Source organism: Magnolia sinica, chromosome 16, assembly GCF_029962835.1.
Source record: "Magnolia sinica isolate HGM2019 chromosome 16, MsV1, whole genome shotgun sequence".
Classification (NCBI taxonomy): domain Eukaryota; kingdom Viridiplantae; phylum Streptophyta; class Magnoliopsida; order Magnoliales; family Magnoliaceae; genus Magnolia; species Magnolia sinica.
Genome location: NC_080588.1, coordinates 67,146,883 through 67,167,893, shown reverse-complemented (window position 1 = coordinate 67,167,893; position 21,011 = coordinate 67,146,883). Strand labels below are relative to the sequence as shown.

General features: G+C 41.5%; 1 protein-coding gene and 1 non-coding gene across 3 annotated transcripts in view; both read right to left on the bottom strand.

Moving 5' to 3' along the window:
- The window catches only part of LOC131228975 (E3 ubiquitin-protein ligase UPL2-like), a 29,502-nt gene extending 16,884 nt beyond the window's left edge, over positions 1–12,618 (bottom strand). For both annotated transcript variants that reach the window (XM_058224819.1, XM_058224820.1), the window contains exons 1-5: positions 12,463–12,618; positions 12,234–12,359; positions 7,039–7,134; positions 6,751–6,957; positions 28–6,589 (exon numbers count right to left, since the gene is read on the bottom strand). In XM_058224819.1, coding sequence (XP_058080802.1) covers positions 28–6,589; positions 6,751–6,957; positions 7,039–7,134; positions 12,234–12,329 — 6,961 coding nt within the window. In that variant the 5' untranslated portion in view covers positions 12,330–12,359; positions 12,463–12,618. The remainder of the gene's footprint in view (positions 1–27; positions 6,590–6,750; positions 6,958–7,038; positions 7,135–12,233; positions 12,360–12,462) is intronic.
- LOC131229941 (U2 spliceosomal RNA) lies at positions 11,132–11,326 on the bottom strand. The gene has a single exon (XR_009163676.1). It is a non-coding gene; the product is annotated as a U2 spliceosomal RNA (small nuclear RNA).
- Positions 12,619–21,011: the final 8,393 nt, after the last annotated feature.

The following is a 21,011-nucleotide window of genomic DNA, read 5'->3' as shown; positions in this document are numbered from 1 at the left end:
CCAATACACCGCAAGAATTGAACAGACCTGATTGTCTGAGAGCAACTGGACGCAGAGAGGAAGAAGGTTCCGTCAAAAGTGGATGCTGAATAGGAGCACCATGGTCACCAGTTCTTCCTAGAAGATTGTAGATGGATGTTGTACGGCCTTGGCGTCTAGAGCCAAAAACTTCAACAGGCATCACATGAAGTGCATCATTAGCAAAATTGTTATCTCTGCTGAAAACTTCAATATGATCAAGAACATTAATTCCGTTGATACCCTCCTCTAGCCTGAGTATAACCCCACCTTCATCATCTTCATCATCTTCATCCTCTTCCTCCAGTACATCTTCATCAAATTCCTCCTCATCAATCTCATGTTCATCCCGATCAGTATCAGGAGGTGACATGTGATGATCCTCTTCTTCCAAATCATTGTTTTCATCATCATCCTCATCTTCATCTTCATCCACATCATCACCACTCATCTCTTCATCATCATCATCCTCTTCATCAGCTAGATTGTCTTGAGCAATGTGTGGGATCACTGGGATGTCGAACGTCATTTCAACAGTTGCAATCCCATTTTCAAGACCAGCAGCTTCCTCAGAAGTTTCACGCATAAAATCATCTTCATTTTCAGGACCTGCATCCAAATCCCGGTCATGCTCCATGTCATCGGTAACAGAATCTGCACTCCTAGACGGCTGGGTTGGATTGAAAGGCTCAACATGACCAGACACCAATTCATTATGATCAGGCTGGGATGTGGTTTCCAGGAACTGGAATCGATCACCACCATTATCTGTTCTACCTGGTTGACTCTGATTGGAAGCAAGATTTGTTGAGGATTCACCTTTGGCAGAATTAGGATCAGCAGAATGGACGTGTTCCTTAGTTACCAATTCCAAAGCCTTGACAATCCCAGTAACAACCTTCGGTGAATCAACATGATCCAAGTCCAAGACTTGGAGAGTTCGAGTCAAAGATTGAACCAGACCAACATCTATAAATGTTGTCGAGGCTTCTCCTGAAATAAATGGACCAGTTGGAGAGCGGGTGGCAAGGATATCATTAAGTAGATCGATATAAGCATGGATACTGTAGTCAGGTGCCCTGGAACCATCAGCTGGCTCAACAAAGTCATTGAAGACATTACTGATCTCAGTAAATACCCTTCTCCGTCCTTCAGCAGAACGAACAGAGGATGCCACCAAAAACTGGCTTGCCCTACTTGCTAATTTGTGCTTCCAGTCACCATCCAGTTTCTTGTCTTTCTTGAAGCTTCCAGGATATGGAAGAAACTTGTGAAGAACATGATGAAATATTCCACCATTGTAGTTACCAGCAGGCCCCCGTTGAGGAAGACTGCGAGAACTACTAACTTCAGCATCTCTCCGGAGCAGGACATGAACAGACGAAGCATATGTCCAGAGAATTTCAGTTAACAATTTTAAAATGAATACTGTCTTGGCAAGAGATGCCGAAGCTTCCTGGCTATCAACTTTTTTCTCTTGAGATACAGTGGCAATGGCTTTTCCTTTTCCCTTGCTAGAAGGGCCATCAATGTCCATGTCTGCTACTGAAGGGGCACCACCAAGGACCCCATCTACCAGACCATCATCTTTTGTAGATGGTACAAAAGTTATGATAGAATCCAAGAGAAGCTCAATTACACTTACAAAAGTCTGAGGGGATTTTCGATGAACTTTGGCATTTTTGCCATTTGAATCTGGAAGTTTGCCATGGACATTACCTGGAGCTGGGGAGCTCACATCACCTGAAGTAGCCTTTCCATCAGCAGCTTGTTGCTTCTCCTTCTCTTTCTCCTTGCCCTTCTCTTTCTCACGATCTTTCAACAACACAACTTGCGCCCTTTCTCCTACCATCTCAATTTGACATACAGACCGAGCAGCTTGCATGAAAACAACTGGGTCCCTAGAGAAGACAGAAGCCAAATTCTGAAGAAAACTGCGTGGGGTGAGCCTTCCAGTTGAGTGTCTATTTGTGGCTGCCACCACGCTATGTCGTATCTCAGACTCCATAGCTTGCTGCAGTGTCTGGGGATCTTCAAGAATGTGACGGACTATCATAGCAGCAACATTGTCAAACCCAGGAAATAGGCTACTCGTAGGCAAACAAAGCAGTGCCGGCAAACCTCCTGCATCGAGAAAACTCACGGCAACTGCATGGACTTTGGTAAGCGTTGCGCACAGCTGAAGAATCACATGCATTGTTTCAGAAGGAAGCTGGTTCTGGATACATCGGCAAGCAATCTCAACAAGTCTCTTCTGCTCGTGTACATCAATGTAACGAGTTAATCCCAGAGTGGACTGTAAATTTTTAGGTCCATTCTCATCAACAAGAGCAGTCTGATTACTAGGATCATCCTTTTTAAACTGTTCAGGCACAGGAATTTCAGAACTCAATTTCGGGTCCACCTGCAACATCCGGTCAATAGCAAGAAAAGATGCCGTCACCCACTTCGGCACTTGAGATTTTTCCCCATCATGGAAGCTCAAGTTCCATAGAGAGAGCAAATCCAAAGAAATCTTTACAAGACCACTTTTTGAGGCAACTTCTCTTGCAACTGCATCTTCATGAAGTACTAAAGCAAGAACATGGAAAAAAGCAGATAATGCAGTGCTGCTGCTGGCCTCGAAAGTCGAACTGCAGAGCTTCACTTGATCGATGATAAAGGTAATGACTTTGGACCGATAATGACCATCATTTTGGGAGCATATCATTACAAGCAGATCGCGGACTGGAAAAGCCAAAGGCTCCTTCATCTGTAGAAGCCTGGTACATGTCGATAACAGTTCGTCAACTGCAGGAAGTTGAACTGTTTCTTCTTCCTGATCAGTATTACTAGCATTCACCTCTGCATCTTCCTTTACCGATGCACCAGAACTCCCTAGGGACATGGCAAGTGCACGAGCAAGCTCGTCATCTTCTGGGGCTTCCTCTGGATGTGAGAACAACCATTCCATTGCCATCTCCACACTATTTGTCCCCACTTGCCGCAATGCTTCTTCTGCCCTAGACCTGGAAAAGCCCATCTCTACGATCATTGAAATTGCCGATTCATCCGGAGGAGGACCTGTTATTCGAGCAGCTGTGTTGCTATTCACATTCTTCACTTCAACTCCAGAATAAATGTGCCGCACAATAGAGATAATTGCTGCAATGAACTCATAACTGCATTCTGTAAACTGAGGGTGAGTCCAGATAGGAATCACCGCCTTCAGTACCTTGGACTGGAGTACCTTAACAAAGGTCTCAGCATCTCGTGGAAACCGAACATTTCCATTTGTAATTGGTTGAGCAAGCAGATTTTTTGTCAAGGGTGAGAGGATGAAAGACGAAGTCACCAAGTGATCCATGAGTGTCCCATAGCTAGCCAAGGGACCATATATCCAAGAATGATCAGTTTCATCCTTGTTATCTTCTTTCGAACTTCCTTCATCTGTCTCCATGGGAGAAGCCGGCACCCTATTGACTGCAAAGAGCAATTGACTGGTAGCTTCGAAGGTGGTCAAGATGGCTTGAACAACTCCATGGCCATAAAAACAATTCAACAAAATGGGGTTGCACGAATCTGGCCTGTCCAATAAAATGTTATCTATGAAATCAATAACCTTACCAAGGTAGCGACATTTTGTCGATATGGCTACCTCTGCATTAGACTGATCAACATGCCCACCATAATTCAAGTGGTCCAATACAATTGTAGCGAACATAGAAACAACAGATTTGGCAGAAGGGGACACATTCAGAGAATCGTCCCGCCTACGAGAAGGAAGCAACATCACTTTCCCCAACTCTAGAAACAAATGGCTTATATGAAAAGAAAGCGACTTCATCATGTCACAGCAGGAAGAATAATAAGATCTCTGCTTTTCACCTTCCATTCTGCTAACAGCCACAGTATCTGAAGAATTGGATGGAGGCACTTGAGGATTGGAGCCAAGTCGCAAGTTCGATGGGCCATCCATACCCAGTCTTTGCTGAACACCAGTGGCACGACCAAGATCACGATACAGATTTATAAGGTCGAAAAACTGAGATTCGACACTCCATCCAGACACCCTTCGTCTCAGTAACGGGTCAAGAAACTGCCTAAAGGAGTTGAATCTGTGCTCTTCAGTTTCACCTGTATTTGTCTCTGATCTCTGTGGCTCACCAGCAGAACCAGGACCAGAATCATCTGTCTCAAGCTTCGAATCATCAAGGAGGGCAATCTGCCACAGAACTTCCCGGTGGACCCGTCCAATATCTTCCAGGATATCCTTGCTTCCATTCCCAAGTTCTGTTAGTAATGCAGTCGCCCATCTTGTATCTTTCGAGGCAGCAAGAAAAAGAAGGAACTCAACAACGAAAAGAGAGGAAAAGATGCGGCTATCCGGTGTAGTCCTAGGAGCCAGTAAAAATGCACCTGAAGCTGAACCAAATCCACTCAAAGCTTTCTTCAAGTGGTCCCTGAGAGATGAACAGAAAGCATGTGCCAGAGGAGCAGAGTGATACTGTGTAAACCCCTTAAAAACCACAGTGCTATGCAACGCAATAGACATCCCATCAGCTGATTGGGCAATACTAGGCTGCAATAGAAGTTTCATCAAAGCCTCAATACCTTTCTTCTCCACAAACAACCTACAGGCTTCAGAATTTTCCATAATTCGATGAACCAGTACCATCACATGAAAGATGCACAGCTGAACAAACCGCTCAGTACTGATGCCATCAGCCGCTGAGTCTGATGCACCCGTCAAAAGTCCGTGCCCTTTGTGCTCTCCTTCTTGAGAATCTGTTTCCATTGCAGTGCTCCCATCCACTTTCCCGAAGGACCCAGAGCACTTATCCTCCCCTAAGGAAGAAAGTTTATCAATAATTTCAATGATTATATCAACGCCAGTGCCTCTCAGTGTAGATACATGTCGCAAGAGCTCCTCCACAGCATTTGCCAAAGGGACAACACCTTCATTCATCGCTACCAGGTACTTTCTGTTTGTGAAGGTGTCTACAAGGAACCGCAGTGCATCAGTTTCCTTAACTGCCTCCAAGCCTTTAGGATTAAGACAGATGGCACCAAGACCACTAGGAACACATGTGAGTGCTTTTGATGAAGGGAGTATCCCAGCTATCACTGATGACAGAAAGGCATCAGGAAGACCCAATTCATCCAAAACCGAGAAGCATGTTGGATCCTTGTGAATAATTTCACTCATAAGGGTCACTGCTGAAAAATAGATGTCGCCCCCAAATCTGCTCACATTGCGGAATATAACCGACAACGAAGTCGGCAAGGAATTATCTTGCGAGTTTTGGGACCTCGTAGAGTTAGCTGGAGCATAAGTAGCAGACCCGAGTGCCTTAAGCAAAGCTTTGATGAGTCGCTTCTGGGAATATAAAATATCATCATCAAATTCTGATAAATCGCCATCAATCATTGAATTGCTATTTTCACAATCACCGCCAACAACTCTTTGAATTTCAATCTGCAACCTCTGAGACAAAAGTTCCACACCCCCGAGATCTTTGAACAAGGATACCGCTGCATTACTGTAATCCATGAGCTTTTGAAGAGTTTTTACAGCAGAACAAACAAGATGGATATGAGAGGAATCAATGTCCTGTAGAAGAGGTAAAAGAGTGGGAACCATTCCTGACCCTCTTATAGCACTCCCAGAACTTGAAGATGATATAACATGGAGCAGGTAGAACTGTAGAAGAGCATCAACAAAGGAAAGCACAGATGGCTCACTGGGATTATTCAATGACATCACCGCTTTCTGAAGAACGCTTAGGAGAATCATCCGGTTTCCCCCTGCAGAAATAATGCTTGAACCACTCAATATCCGTGCACGATCATGAGATGATGAATATGCTGCTAATTGTGCTCCAAGTGCAAGCATCGCAAGCGTCCTGATAGTTCCAGGAATAGCACCTTCAGACCGAACAAGCCTGATCAACTCGTTTGTATATTCGGGTTCATTCGCAAAGAAGGATACAAGCTCATCATGAGCATCATTTGACTGCACCAGCACAATGAAGGAAAGGATGCAAATTCTGCTGTATAGCCTGCAGGTTCTGGGAGAAAGAAAGGCTCGAGCATATCTGATACGGGTCAGCAATGAGAACCTGTGCTCTGGAGGAACGCTGTATTCATCGATACATTGCTTAAGAATAGTTAACTCATCCTCCTTACGGAGATGGAGATCAGGAATGTGTATGACATGCAAGTTGGAAGACCTCCTGTCGCTGTTTTGTTCAGTCCCCTCAGAAGTGGCTGTATGAAATTCGAAGTGCAGGGTTGTACCCAATCGATACTGTGAATTGTCGCAGTCACTTTCTATGTTGGATGGTAATGAGCACATGCCTACATCTTGGCTTCTCTCATTAGCTATAACAGATGAAAATAAACCCAAGCCTTCTTCTTTGCTTCCCCACCCCTGTGCTAGGGACAGGAGACAGCTGTTCATTGAGCCACACCCAACCAGTTTCCCACTCACGTGTAGCTTGGAGGGATTTATTTTCACCAAGGCAGACAGAGTCTCTAAAGTAGATATAAGGATCTCCGGGTCTGTTGATGCCAGCAGTAGCTTGAAATGCTGATGCAGAAAAACAAGACAGGTATGTCAGAATAAAACCCATTGTACTTTAAACATACTATTACAGTTGAAACTCACAGAACTATGAGATGGAGTAAAAACACTGTTAGCTCTACAGTAGGGTTTCTTATAAAAACAGAAGTTGAAGATGTGCAGTATACCTCTAGACCACTGAATGAACTCTTGTTGTGGCAGTTCTCCAAAATTGTTTGCATTACTCCCAAAATTTGCAGGATTGTATGCTTAGGAAATGGACCATCATCATCTGATATGTCATCAGATAAGAGAAGATCTTTCCTACAAGAGAGATATGTCTTGAAGTATGTATCAAAATGTAGAAAGAGTGGTCTCCAGTGATGGAAATTTCCCTGAAAACAAAGGACACATCAAAATTTTTGAAGAAAGAACTAAACAGCACAGCAAGTTTAGCAAAAGTGTCATGCTAGCACCTTATTGTACTCCCAACGAAAACCTGAAAGAGGTACCGCTATGTCATGGAGTGGAATCTTGATCACACTGTCAATGAAAGCTTTAATTTTTGGAGGCTGCAAGAATCCGTGCAGTGAATCAGGAATCAATTGGCAATCATAACAGGAATGAAACATTCATATTCTTTAGAAAATGTAGCTACAGGAGGAACCCTAAATTTTAGTTGGTACTTATGGGACATCTTGCAGCGTAAACCAACAACCAAGAAACAACAAACAATAAAATAAAATAATAATGACAATGAGTAATTGAAGCATTCTGAGACCCAAGATTTGGCAGCTGACCATGAACCAACATGTTTCTGGTTCATCGGCACTCATTTCCGGTACTAGGTCTACACGAGTCATAAGAATAAACCATTTACTCCATATCTAGACTCAAGCATGTGGATCCTAAAGAGAGACAGGTCAATTTCAAGCCTAACGAACAATTCTGCATGCAGAACTTTAGGACAAAATCATCAGCACAGGTGAAACGAAGCCTCGGGGTTTCTTTAATTATTTTGAACAGCCCAAATTTGGAAACCCTAAAACAGAAACTTTATCAAAATTCAAATGTTATATGGAAAAATACAATTTAGCATCTACATATACACTGTTCAAATATGCTGATACAAAACGGATATATTGCCATGACACATACATTTAGCATCTACATATACACAGTTCAAATATGCTGCTACAAATGGCGTACATTGCTATGACACACACATACATGCATATCATTATAACAATGACATCTAAGTGTAGAAGTTCTGTAACTAATATAAGAAGATCATGTTAAATCAGGCTCTAATACCATGGCCTCAGATCTAGCAATCATAGGAGCCCACTCGTCTTTGTGTATTGGAACTTCTATTCCCCGTTGATTTTAATTTAATATAATTATTGTTGCTTGCTCAGCAAAAAAATTAATTAATTAATTTTTTAAAAAAAATGAATATGAAAATGAAGCATAGGATACCATAATGTGCTAAACATTTTGGGTCTTTGGTAATTCTTTTGTGCTTAAGTCACCGTTATCTTTTTATTTAGTAATTCTTTTTACATTTACTTATTTGTTTATGGACAAACAAGACAGTGAATTCAAATTGTTCTGACTTGCCAAATCAGAATCATAGACAGAAAGAATGATATGCACTTTGAGATTTCTCAACTCATGCTTCAATGTTAATGCAAGAGGAGTGATTGCAGCAACTCCAATCACTGCAACTGATAGATGAGGAGATAGTAACAAGGATTCAGTTGATTGAGCCTTAATGTATTAGATATTTAAATTGTGATGCATGGTAACTTCTAAGTACCACTGCAACTGATAGATGAGGAGATAGTAACAAAGATTCAGTTGATTGAGCATTAATGTATTAGATATTAAAATTGTTATGCATGGTAACTTCTAAGTACCACTGCAACTGATAGATGAGGAGATAGTAACAAAGATTCAGTTGATTGAGCCTTAATGTATTAGATATTAAAATTGTTATGTATGGTAACTTCTAAGTACGGTAGAGCTGAAAATGAATGGGATACAAATGCGCTTCTCATAGGTTGGCTGTCGTCTGATGAGCAATTACACAGGCGCGATCACTCTATAACTGCCACTTACGATTCAGAGTGGGCTGGCAAGGAGAACAGGATGCACTTTCGGGAACATGTTTTGTGCTCAGAAAGTGCCACTATGGAAGGCTTCTGAGTCTATATGTTTTATCAGTCAACAAAGGCACCCCAGAGGATTGGTTCTTCCAGGGGCTGGACGGATAAGAAAGTTTGGAGCCCCCCAGGCAGAATCTGAAGGATAAAGAGATCACTAGCCTTACTCAGCTATCAAACATTTTGCAAAAAGCTTACATTCCCAGGGTTGGCTCTCATAATTGTATATGGGATTTACAAGCTGATAGTGCATTCTCAGTCAGTTCCCTCGCATAGTCTATGTCAGAGAGTGATTCCAGCAAAACCACAACCTGTTATAAAATTTGGCCTGTATCAGTTCATAGAATTGGGACTCTTGTTGTGATTGTATTCTTGCTCCCTCCAACTGGACTGGGTTGTAGAGTTGGGTCGGTTGCCCTTTTTTTAACAGATAAACGCTGGTGCTATCTTTCAAAAAAAAATTAAAAAAATCAGTTCCATTAAAAATTACAGCTCTCATCTGCCCCACTTGCCTCAAAAAGATCCTGACTGTTGATCACCTGAAGAACAGAGGAGTCACAATGCCAAACAGGTGCATCATGTGCTCTGTGTTAACAAAGAACCAGTCCACACCCCACAGCCAGTTTGCCAGAGAGATTCAGTTTTCAGTAAATGCCAAAACCAGTTTAGCTGGGGTATTTTCAAAGTCTGTTTTGAGGCTATTTGGGGTAGGGTCAACTTCATCTCGGCATTCCAATGGTCGTCTTCTCTGCAGCATGGCTTTTCAAGTGTCTCTATGTTAAATCTGGCTAAGGAGGAGCAAAAGGATCTTCAACAATAATAAAGCTTCCTCAGAGTGTGCAACAGAAAAAGATATTCAAGCACCTGATTGTGGGGGCAAAGGCAGATAAAAAGTTTTAGAAGTTTCTCTAACTCTATAATCAGGTGGAAGCCCTTGCCTGCTGTCAGCTTCAAGGTCAACTTCAATGGCTGTTCTCTCGGCAATCCCATTTTACCTGGAGTGGGTGGCACCATCCAGAGTAGTAACAGTATAGTGTTGGTTGATTTCTCAAGTCCCGTTGGAGTCGAGTACTCCAGTTTTGCTGAAGTTGCACGTTGTCACAAAAAATAAAGGTGTCTGCTGATTTAATTTTTTTTCCAGGTCATTATTGAAGGTGACTCCTGCAGCGCAGTCACCTGGACCAGAGCAGGACGCAACCCATGGGGAGTTGTGGATCTGTTGGAGGAAGCATTGGACCTATGCGATCGGCACACGGCTGACTAGAGAAGATAACAATGAACTGATGGCTAGCTATATTGGGAGCTATGAATTCGAAAGAGACAAGACATGAGGATTGGTTTCTGTCTCTCTAAAGTTGAGAGTCGCTGTTTTCGTTGTTTTTTCTTTCACACTTTTGTTCTCTTTTGTTACTTTTATTCTTTTGCATTTTTTTTTTTTTCCCCAATCATTATTGAAGGTGATCCCTCCAATGCAATCTCCTGGGCCAGAGCAAGATGCTGCCCATGGGGAGTTGTTGATCTGATGGAGGAAGCATTGGGACTTCGGTGATCGGCATATGGTGACTTTCTACGACGACCCCAGAGAAAATAACAATGGTCAATGAAGCTGATGGGCAAGCTATATTGGGAGCTATGAATTCAAAAGGGATAGCACATTAGGATTGATTTCTTTCCCAAATAAAAAGGAACAATTAAAACCCTTAAGAGATCTTAATACAAGAGATCCATTCCACTACACAGAGCTTCACCCTACTGAAAACCTCCACCGCCTTTTCCGCCCATAGCACCCAATGGTCGGCCAACAAGATGAGCCTCCAAAGAAGTCATAAGCCTGATTTTGTGCCAAGCCAAGAACAACTCATCCATTGATGGCCACATCACCCACGGCATATTGAACGTCCTGTAGAGGCTACTCCACACCATGCAAGCAAACGGGCAATACATAAAAACATGATACTGATTCTGTGTTTGCAATGCACATCACACACACATGATATGACTGCCAATTAAAAAAAAAAACATTTTGTTGAATCTATGTGACTGATAATTCTAAGATGCATTTCCTTTGGAGTTCAATCAATCTGAAATATGTTCAACTATAGCTTTTGGCATGTGATAGAGGGGTCAAGAGATGCAACCGCCATTAATTACTCCTAGCCAAGTAACACCACACATGAAGTTCACAAATTATGATCTAGGTTCTTGGTTAGTTGGCATATATATCTTATATTCTCACAACCAACAATGAAGAGTACCGAACACAATCCACAAATGAAGGTTTCATGGTTTGCTAATACCACAAGGTTTTTTGTAATTCGCAACCAATTGACAAAAGTTGTCACTTTCCATCCCGAGAGCAATCCTTTGAAATTCACAAATGTACTTTTTTTTTCCATGTCTCTGCTCAGAGTGTGCTCAGGACTGCAGTAGTGCATTGCATGAGTAAAAATCAAGGGCTCTAATAGCAAACTATTGGTGGTAGGCCCTCCCCCACAAGAAACTAATTTTATCGTCTGCCGTTTTATGGGCCCTGTGGAAGGTATCAACTGATAAGAACAGATACTACACTCGATCTTAGCTAAAAGGTCGAGGAAGATATAACAAAGGGCGCTACACCAAAATAAATATTTCTAGCCTCCTCTTTTCTTTTCTTTTGTGCTTTTGTAATCAACCTGACTATTCAAGTACAAAGTACATCCTTCCTTGCCATTGCAACTACTGACTTTATCAGTCAAAACAAATAGTTGAGCCCATTTACCTTACACTGGGTACAGACATTGACTCACTGAATCACAATACTACTTTCTTTCTTATATCAGGTTTAGATGTACATTAAATGATAAGCTTTTTTTTGTGGGGAAAAATGACTATCCATTCCCACCTCAAACTACATCTAGTCATCAATAACTCTCAAATATGCATACTACCGGCAGTTATTGAAAGCCCTGTTTGGATGTACTTAAGCCACAAGCAGAAAAGACGTTTTAATGGAAAGGAAGGTTATCCAATTCCCACCATGCATCTATGGTGGTGCCAAAAAAAAAAAATGGAATTGCAGCATAGGAAATATCATCATGTACTTTCTTCTGCCCTAATCAAATTCATGAACTTTTCATCTCCCCAAAAAAAAAACCAACCCCCCCAAAAAAAAAAAAAAAGATATCAACGTAGACAGGAAAGCATCCTGTCCGCCCACCTTTCTCGGGACAACCAAACGCGGCATGAGTAAAACCATAACACCACAATCACATGTGCAATACTCTAAACTAAATAACGTCCAATCACGAAAAACTACATCCAAACGCATAAACATCACAAGCTTATCCCAACAAAACGAATAAATTCAACTACCGATCCAACAAACAACATGTCAACCAAACAAAAACCCCATACATCATGAAACTACCATTCCAAAAATAGAACAAAATCTCAAACAAACAGCCAGAAAAATCAAAACCCTAGAAAGCGTTGGGATGATTAGTCAGGAAACAGGAACCGACACTTACCGGTTCCGATTCCAGTTTAAGAGAGGGAACGGCAGCGCCTTCGCCGGCTAGGAGCTGCCGGAGACGCAGCGGCAGACTCGATCTTAGGGTTGCCATTACAGAGCAGCTCCTTTGCTTTCAGATACTCTGAGAAGAGAGAAGAAAACATCAGAGAAAGAAGATGAAGTCAATATATAAATATATAAATAAATATATAAATATATAAAATAATGACAGAAGCGAGAAATACCTGATTTTTGAAAGGAGAAAACGGGAAGAAGAAAGGCGTAGATGGTGCAGAAACATCGGTATTCGATCGAACACGATAGAGATGTAGAGAGAGTCTTTTAACCCTTGAGAGCCTAAAAGAGAAGAGAAACCGTCTTATATAGAAGACCGGGGAAGGAGAGTCGAGTTTCGCTTTGCATCCGTCGCGTCTCAAGATGCAGTGTGTGTCGCCAGCCAGTGGGGCCCACAATCTAAGTATTCCAATGATCGGAGCCGTCCATGTTATGGAATCTATTCTTTGAAGCGTCTTATAAAAAATTTACTGTGGACGGGTGATTTTGATCGTTAGATATATGTAGATATATTTAGAACAAGGAAAGTGATATCTTTAATGGCTCATATGCAACTTTAAAAATCAAAGGTTAGATCATCACGAAGCTTAAGTATCGGATAACTAAAAATATCTTACTTATGGCATCAGTGAGAATTTGAATGGTTCAAATCATCGAGCCATCTACGTGTGGGCCCCAGTGGGTGGCGACACACGATATACGTGAGTCGCGTCGGAGGCGAAGTTAACTCCTGAGAGACGGTGTGCGTGGGGGAGAACGGATTGTCCCCTTACCACCAGCCCCGTGGGTGGTGGTCGGTGCTCTGTGGGCTCCACCATGATGTACGTATTTCATCCATTCCGTTCATACATTTTTTAATATCATTTCATACCTTATTAACAAAAATTATAGGGATATAAATTTCAGGTGGACCACACTACAGGAAAACAATAGTGATTGGACATCCACCATTAAAATCCTCCTAAGGCCCAATGTACTGTTTATTTGAAATCCAATCTGTTTATTAGATCATACATGCCCATATGAAGGGAAAAAACAAAGATCAACTTGATCCAAAATTTTTATGGCCCACAAAAGGCTATTAATGGTCGACGCTCATTCAACACCGTTTCCTGTAATGTGGTCCACTTGAGATTGGTATACACTAATTTTTTGTATTATCATATAAAATGTTCTGAAAAAATATATGGACGGTATGGATGAAACACATACATCATGGTGGGGCCCACATAGCACTGACCACCAGCCATTGGCTGGTGGCAGGGGGAGTAGCCAATCCGTTTTCGCCTGGGGTAGGACTTCCAAGTTGCGGGACACTCTTCACCGTGTCCCTCGTTCGGGATCGTTTGAGTCGGTTCTCTGTAGTGAGATCCTGGCCGTTCGTTAAGTTGGTCCCACCGTGTGTGGTACTGGATATGATTTTAGCTATCTGATTGGTTGTTTATTGAGGACCCTTAATTGCTTTTTTTCGCCTTTCCTGTCCACTCGTAAACTCGTAATTGGATGGTCGGGATTGAACGGTGGGCCACCTGAGAACTGTATGGATTTCTTCAACGCGTTGGATGGGTATGGTTGTAACAATGTGTGGAGGGTTTCCTTTGCCCGTAAGGAAATACAACACTTTTCCCGTCCATGATCGGAGTGAATAGTGGGAGCGATCATGTATGATACGCGGAGGTGCAATCTCCACCGTTCAGAAGGCTTTGCATAGTGATCAGATCCATTCAAGAAGCGGGCTCTGCTGCAGATGGGCCACTGGCTGAAAGATGGCATCAAAAGCAAATGAACAGTCAGAACAGAAGAGGTCGCTTCCAATCTGTAGCTCTAGTTCATCTTCTATTCCTATAGTATGGTCTGATGGTCTAGAACTATTTTCCACCGTCCATTGTATATCTGCCACGGTCATATTGATCAGACGATCTCAACCATTAGACTTTGTAACATGTTTAAAAAATCGAAGCAAAATCGAGAACGGATTTGGTGAGGCCGTAACCATGGAGCCCATCTCGACGTATGTGTTGTATACCTACGCCGTTCATCTGCTTTTCCAGATCACTCTAGAGCGAGGGTAAAAACTGAAACAGAGAGAAATCTCGTGTGGACCAGAGACAGCGTTGATCGAATGTGCACCATTAAAATCTTTTTGTGGACCACTAAAGTTCTGGCTTAAGCTGATATTTATGTTTTCTAGTCAAACAGGTCTGTACTTATAAACAGGTTGGTTCGAAAATAAACATTGCAGGGGGCCCTAGGAAATTTTAAACAGTGGACGTTCAGTCACCGTTGTTTTCTGTGGTGTGGTCCACCTAACATTTGGATGTACTTCACTTTTATGTTCTTTACCTAAAATAATTTGGAAAAACGGATGGACGGCGTGGATATACAATACATACATCAAGGTGGGGCCCACGGTCACGGCCTTACCTAAGTCGGTGTTTCCCCGGCCTCACCGAGGCAAGGTGAGTCCGTCCAAGGGGTAGATAGATAGCACGTGTTTCTTGAAGTAATGCCACACGTAGGGCGGTTCTGCAGACCGACCAAAGCCAATCCAAGCCGTCCATCTGGAATGTAAATCAGCGAGCAGTTATATGCGGTGGAGATTAATGCTGATGTAAGCCCCTAGTGTATGGGCCATTCCACAAAAATACCTCCAACCTGACTTAGATGGGTGGCCTTTAAATAGATGGTTGAGGGAAAATGCAACTGACATCCACGTTCAACAAAGCAAGGCCGAAAGTTGGATGGCTAGGATCTTAGCTGCACGATCCACATACAGTGGCCCATCAGATCAGCGGTCTAGATCTCATGAAATGAGCACCGTTTATTTGATCAGGACCGAGAATCCCGCCCATAATATAACTCCACCGTTACGGTAGTCTTTAAATACCGGAAAAATGGTTGAACGAGATTTGGGCTCGTTTGGATGCATAAAAAATATCTGTTTAAAACATGGATGTCCATATCTACCGGAACTTTTCAGCATATTCGTATACAGCTGTCCATCACAAAGGATTCCGAACAAGAACCTGGCACCTCATGTTCCACGAGACTCGAATTCTAAGGAAAGCATGTTCATGGCGTGTGGCCCATTTATAATAGTTCACACGTGTCATGTTTGAACATGTGCTGCAGTTCACACCTTAATGGTAGTTTGGTAGCATAGATTTTGGGTGGTTAGGATTCTAGATTTGGAATCCAGAATTATTCTGTTAGCCCTAATCGTATTTAGAACCCTCTATAATCTAAAATTTAAACCCAGCTTAATCGGAAATGCAAATCCTGGATTTTCAATCAGGAAAAGTCCTGTCCCCTCCTAGAGGATAATACATCCTGCTAATACTCTGCTGGGTCCACTATGATGTATGGGTTTTATCCATGCCATCCATTCATTTTAAAATATTATTTTAGGACATGAACTCAAAAATGAGGCAAATCTAAAGCTCAAATGGGCCACAAAGTAGAGATAAACGCTCACTATTAAAAATTTCCTGAGAGCCTTAGAAGTTATGGATCTAGTTAATATTTATGTTTTCCCTTCATCCCGGGTCTATTTGACCTTTTGAGTATGTTTGGATGACAAATATACATCAACATGGCCCTGTGAAGGTTTCACCATTGCTTCTTATGGTGTGGACCATTTGAGCATTTTATTTGTCTCATTTTATGCCTAATGCACAAAAATGTTATGAAAAAATGAATTAATAATGTAGGTAAAACACATACATCACAGTGGACCCCAAAGAGCCCCGGCCTAGATAGATTTCCGTCCAACCTAGGGCACAACACAATCCACTTCCTTTTCATCATGCCTAAATGTCATCATTAGTCTCTCCTTTTAAACTCAAAGAAATTAGGTAGAGTAATTCTAGATTTTTAATCCTCTGTAATTGTTATAATTTGTTTTTCCTCATTTCTTTCCTAGCCTTCTTAAGTTAAAATCTAGACTACCGAATATAATTTCTCTTACGTGAATAAAAATTTAATCTATATATTATATAGAGAAAGAAAGTAGGATTTAGGCTTGAAAATCTGGGATTTGAATTCTTCCATTAAAATCTAGATCCATGCTACCAAATAACCCCTTAGAAGGTGTTCCAAACATATCCAAATCCATATTGCCAAACACTCCCTAAGAAGGTGTGTTCTAAACATGAAATATTAACATTTATAGGGCTTTTTTCATGCATCCAAATACAACTTCATACATAGATGTCCAATTGTAAGATTCAAATATCCAAATATAATGATATTCATGGACCCTCTCCTCCATGCATCCCCTTAAAAGTATAATTTAGTAGAGGTTTGTTGATTCCACTTATGTAATTGTGGCCCATTGAAGGTCTAACCATCTCATTTAGTTATCATTTTATGTGCACTCATCAAGCGGGACATTCAATCAATTCTTTTGGCTGACAATGTAGTTAGTTTGATTTTTATGGCGAGACCACCTCTACTATATAAATTGCAATTGTGGACATTTTAACCACTCTACTTTCAAAGAGTCTTCAACTTTGGGTTTTAAAGGGACATGGGATAAAATTTAAAGCAAATCAAGGGTAATTTAGTCCACCAACACATGTGATTGGCTTATTAGTGGAAATAATTACAACTTAGATTTTACCTACTCAAAACACAGTCTCTCTCTGCGCGCGCATGTGCGTGCATGCGTGCAAACATAGCCCACACCTGTCTCTTTGCCATTCTCAGCCTGGTTTAATTAATGACTATAAAATGAATGCTTAAGTGCTTATTATTGTGTCATTTATTGTGATAAGTGTTGATAAATGAGTAATTATTACTTATCATTGTAAATTCATGCAAGCCGACTTCATGACGCTGGGAGCTTTACTGAAACCAATGAGAAAAATAAAGAGATACGTAAATTTTGTAGGGGTCATTGTGATTTGTGTCTGATCCACACCATCCATCCATTTTATTAGCTCATTTTAGGGCATGAGCAAATAAATTGAGGCAAATCCAAAGAGCATGTGGACCACAACATAGGCTATAGTGTGAATTAAATGTTTACCGTTGAAAACTTCATGAGGGCTACAAAAGTGTTGGATCAAGCTAATATTCATGTTTTTGGTTCATTCATGTCTTTATAACCTTACGAAGAGGTTGGATGACATATACACGTCACTGTGGGCCCTACACAAATTTTCACTTTTAACAATGGATGTCTTTATTTCCCTTGTGTTCATGTGGTGTAGTCCACTCAAGCTTGCAATCTACCTCATTATGGGGATGGATAGCATGGATCAGACACATACATCATGGTGGACCCATAAATTTTATATACAGAATGCATCCAATGTAATCTCGATTCTCTAGGCATATTTACTCCATGATTTTTCTCTCCCTCCAAATAGTATCCTACCCCTGCCCCTCCGGGGCTAGGAATTATGGACCAGGGCTCTAAGTGGCCACAGTGATGTATAGGTTTTATTCATACTACCTATCCATATTGTCATGTCATTTTAGGATATAGGTTCAAATTTGATGAGGTTGAGGGCTCAAGTGGACTGCACCATAGGAGGTAGTGGTGATAATGATGCTCACCACTGAAACTTTCTTAGCACCCATCATGATGTTTATTTTCCATCCAACCTATTCATAAAGTCACGTAGACCAAAATAAAATGAAACAACAAATACCAGCTCGATCCAAAACTTTGATAAGCCCTAAGAAGTTTTCAATGGTAAGAGTTTAATCCCCATTGTGTGGTCTACTTGTGTCTTGGATCAGCCTTAGTTTTGAGTTTATATCCTAAAATGATATGAAAAATGGATAGATGGTGCGGATAAAACCCATACATCCCAACGGCTACTCAAAGCCCTTGCCAGTTTCTAGGGCTATACATCGAGTTGAGTCGAGTCGAGCTGGGCCAAGCTCGGCTTAACTCGTCTGTGCTATGCTCGAGTTTGAGCTCGAGCTCAACATTGAAGCTTGACTTATTTGCCAAAGCTTTCGAGTCAATCTCAAGTAGAGCTAGTGGTTAGCGTCGAGTCGAGCTTACCTCGAGTAGAGTCGAGCTTGTTCATATGCCAACCCAGCGCCCAACCCGACCCAAACCCACACCCAACTCAACCCGGTGCCCAACTCGACCCAACCCCGACCCCAACCCGACGCAATCCGGCGCGGTCAGGTAGGGTTTTTTAGTAAAAACTTTTAAGTTTTAACTTTTTTTTAAAAAAAAGTTAAACATATTATATATATTTAATATTAATATTTTATATATATATATATTACTCGAGTCGAGCTCGAGCTTCGAGTTGAGTCAAATTCGAGTCGAGTCGAGTTGAAATGCACCATGGTCGAACTCAGCTTGAACTCAACTCGAGCTTTAGAAAACAAGCTTGACTCGGCTCGAGTCGGCCTTTCAAGCCAAGTCAATCCGACCTTACTCGAGTCGAGTTGAGCGAGCTTTTCAAGCTAGCTTGACTCGTGTACAACCCTACTAGTTTCTAACTCAAGATAGGCATTCGCATTCTCAAATAGTTATTAAAAGTAATCATTATCCATTTATCACCATTTACTTATGGTGAATAGTAAAACAAACCAACCTTAGAAGTAAAATGATCTATTTTTCAAATTTAAAAGGAAAATGTACAATCACGAAATGCGTATGGCTGTAGCCTCCAGCATGTTCTTTAGTTGCCTTTAAGGGTGTACATCAAGTCAAACTGAGTCGAGTTGGCCTCAGTGATCAGGTTTTCCTCCTCAAGTTAAAGGAGATGAGGTGTGGTTCGAATGCCACAAATAGTAGAATCCCCGTGCTGCTCGACCGGTCGAGTGAATAGTGGTCGACCAGTCCCGGGTCACTCGACTCAAAGTCCAGTGAGCTCTGTGAACAGTGCTCAACCAGTCAAGGGTCAGCTCGATACTCGACCAGTCGTGGGATGTGCTCGACCGGTCGAAGGTGCCGCCCGATTGGTCGAGGATTCTGCACGACTAGTCCTGGTTACGCAAATTTGAGTCCGATTTTATGTGAGATTCGAAATTTTGAGATAGCTTTCGCAAGGTTGCGAAAGAGAGTTTCCTAAACTATAAATAAGAGGTCCCTGGGATTTTATAGGGTATTCACGAGGTAAGGCAAGAGGGTTTCCTAAAGCTTTGCAAGGGTTTGCTAAAGGGTTTAGGGCTATCAAAGGTGTGTGTGTGTGTGTGTTTGTGAGAGAGAGAGAAAAAAAAAAGGTTGTGGAAGAGAGGCTATTCTCGTAGAGGTGATCTACCATATCTCAACGCTTCCACGACCTCGTAATCAGTGAGATCTCTTCGTTTTCTTTGTTTCTCTTATTGTTTATCCACTCTTGCGTGAGTGAAGAAGGTTGTAACGTTCTACTTCATAGTGGATTGTTAATCTTGACGAGGTCCCGTGGTTTTTACCTCTTTGAGGTTTTTCCATGTAAAAATCTCCTATGTTGTGTGGTTTATATTTTGATTTATTTCATTGCATTATTATTCCATAATTCTAGTTTGTTTCGGGAGGCTAGATCCTAAAGTTTTATGCAAGGCCCCCAACACTCAGCTCAACTCGGCTCGATTATTAGCTAACCTCAGCTCAAACTCAGCTTGGCTTGCTCCTCGAGTCTAACTGGCCAACTCTGCTCGGTTTGGTCAGCAGCTTGGACTAAGCTCAAGCCGAGTTCATCATTAAGGCATTTTCACAAACACCTGGACTACACCTTCAAAATCTCACTGTATTTGAGATAGCAGCAATGGTTTTACAAGTATTTTATCAAACACCTTCTAAGCAACATAAAATCAAGAAAAAAAAAGGGGGTATTGATTTCATATACATACCTTCCTTGCCACCAACCCCACTTCTTTAAGTCATTTCATCAAACACTTGGTAAGCAACATCAATATTAAAGTAATCGAGTCACTGATATGGTTCCATTTGAGTTCGATTCGAGCTAGGTTCAATTCGAGTCGAGTCAAGTTAGGGCCAGCTCGAACTCATTTTTGAGTTAAAAAAATCAGCTTAACTCGTCTCGAACTCAACTTCAAACTGAGTCGAATCGAGCTTTTTCGAGTCGAGTCAAGTGAGCTAACCGAGCTAGCTCGGTTCGTGTACACCCCTAGTTGCCTCCAACATTTTCTTTAGTTGCATAGAACAATGATTCTAGCTCACACACAATTCTCAATTCTAACAAGTGGAGTTCATGATTTAGCAACTAATGTCATTGTTCCACTGAGTCCATGGACTTCCCTCAAAACTCCTTGTTAAGAAAAATTTGATCTTTCTAATAAATGGTCAAGAAGAGAAGTATAACTGCCACCCACATTCCACTATAAAAGTCCTAACATTGGTTGAAATCTCACCCATTCATTTTCATTGAACAATTGTCCATAACTCATATTTAAACCACCACACATAGACACACACGCGTGTGTGTAAGCGCGCGTGTCTGTGTGGAAATGGTACTATAAGGTCAACTTCATGGGAACTTCCCATGAGGTCGAGCTGTGCGGGCCCCACTGTGATGTGTGTCAGACATCAACATTGTGCATTTGATGGGTTCCCTTTAGGTTATAGGACATCCCAAAAATCAATCATATACGAAATTAAGGTGGGCCATATCATCTAAAACCATGTGAAAACATGCCTAAAACATAAAAAAGTACTTGGTGTGGCTTAACTTAATTTTAGATGCAGTTAAACCTTGGTTTAGAACCTCATCTAAGTGGGACATATAATGGATGGGCTGGATTT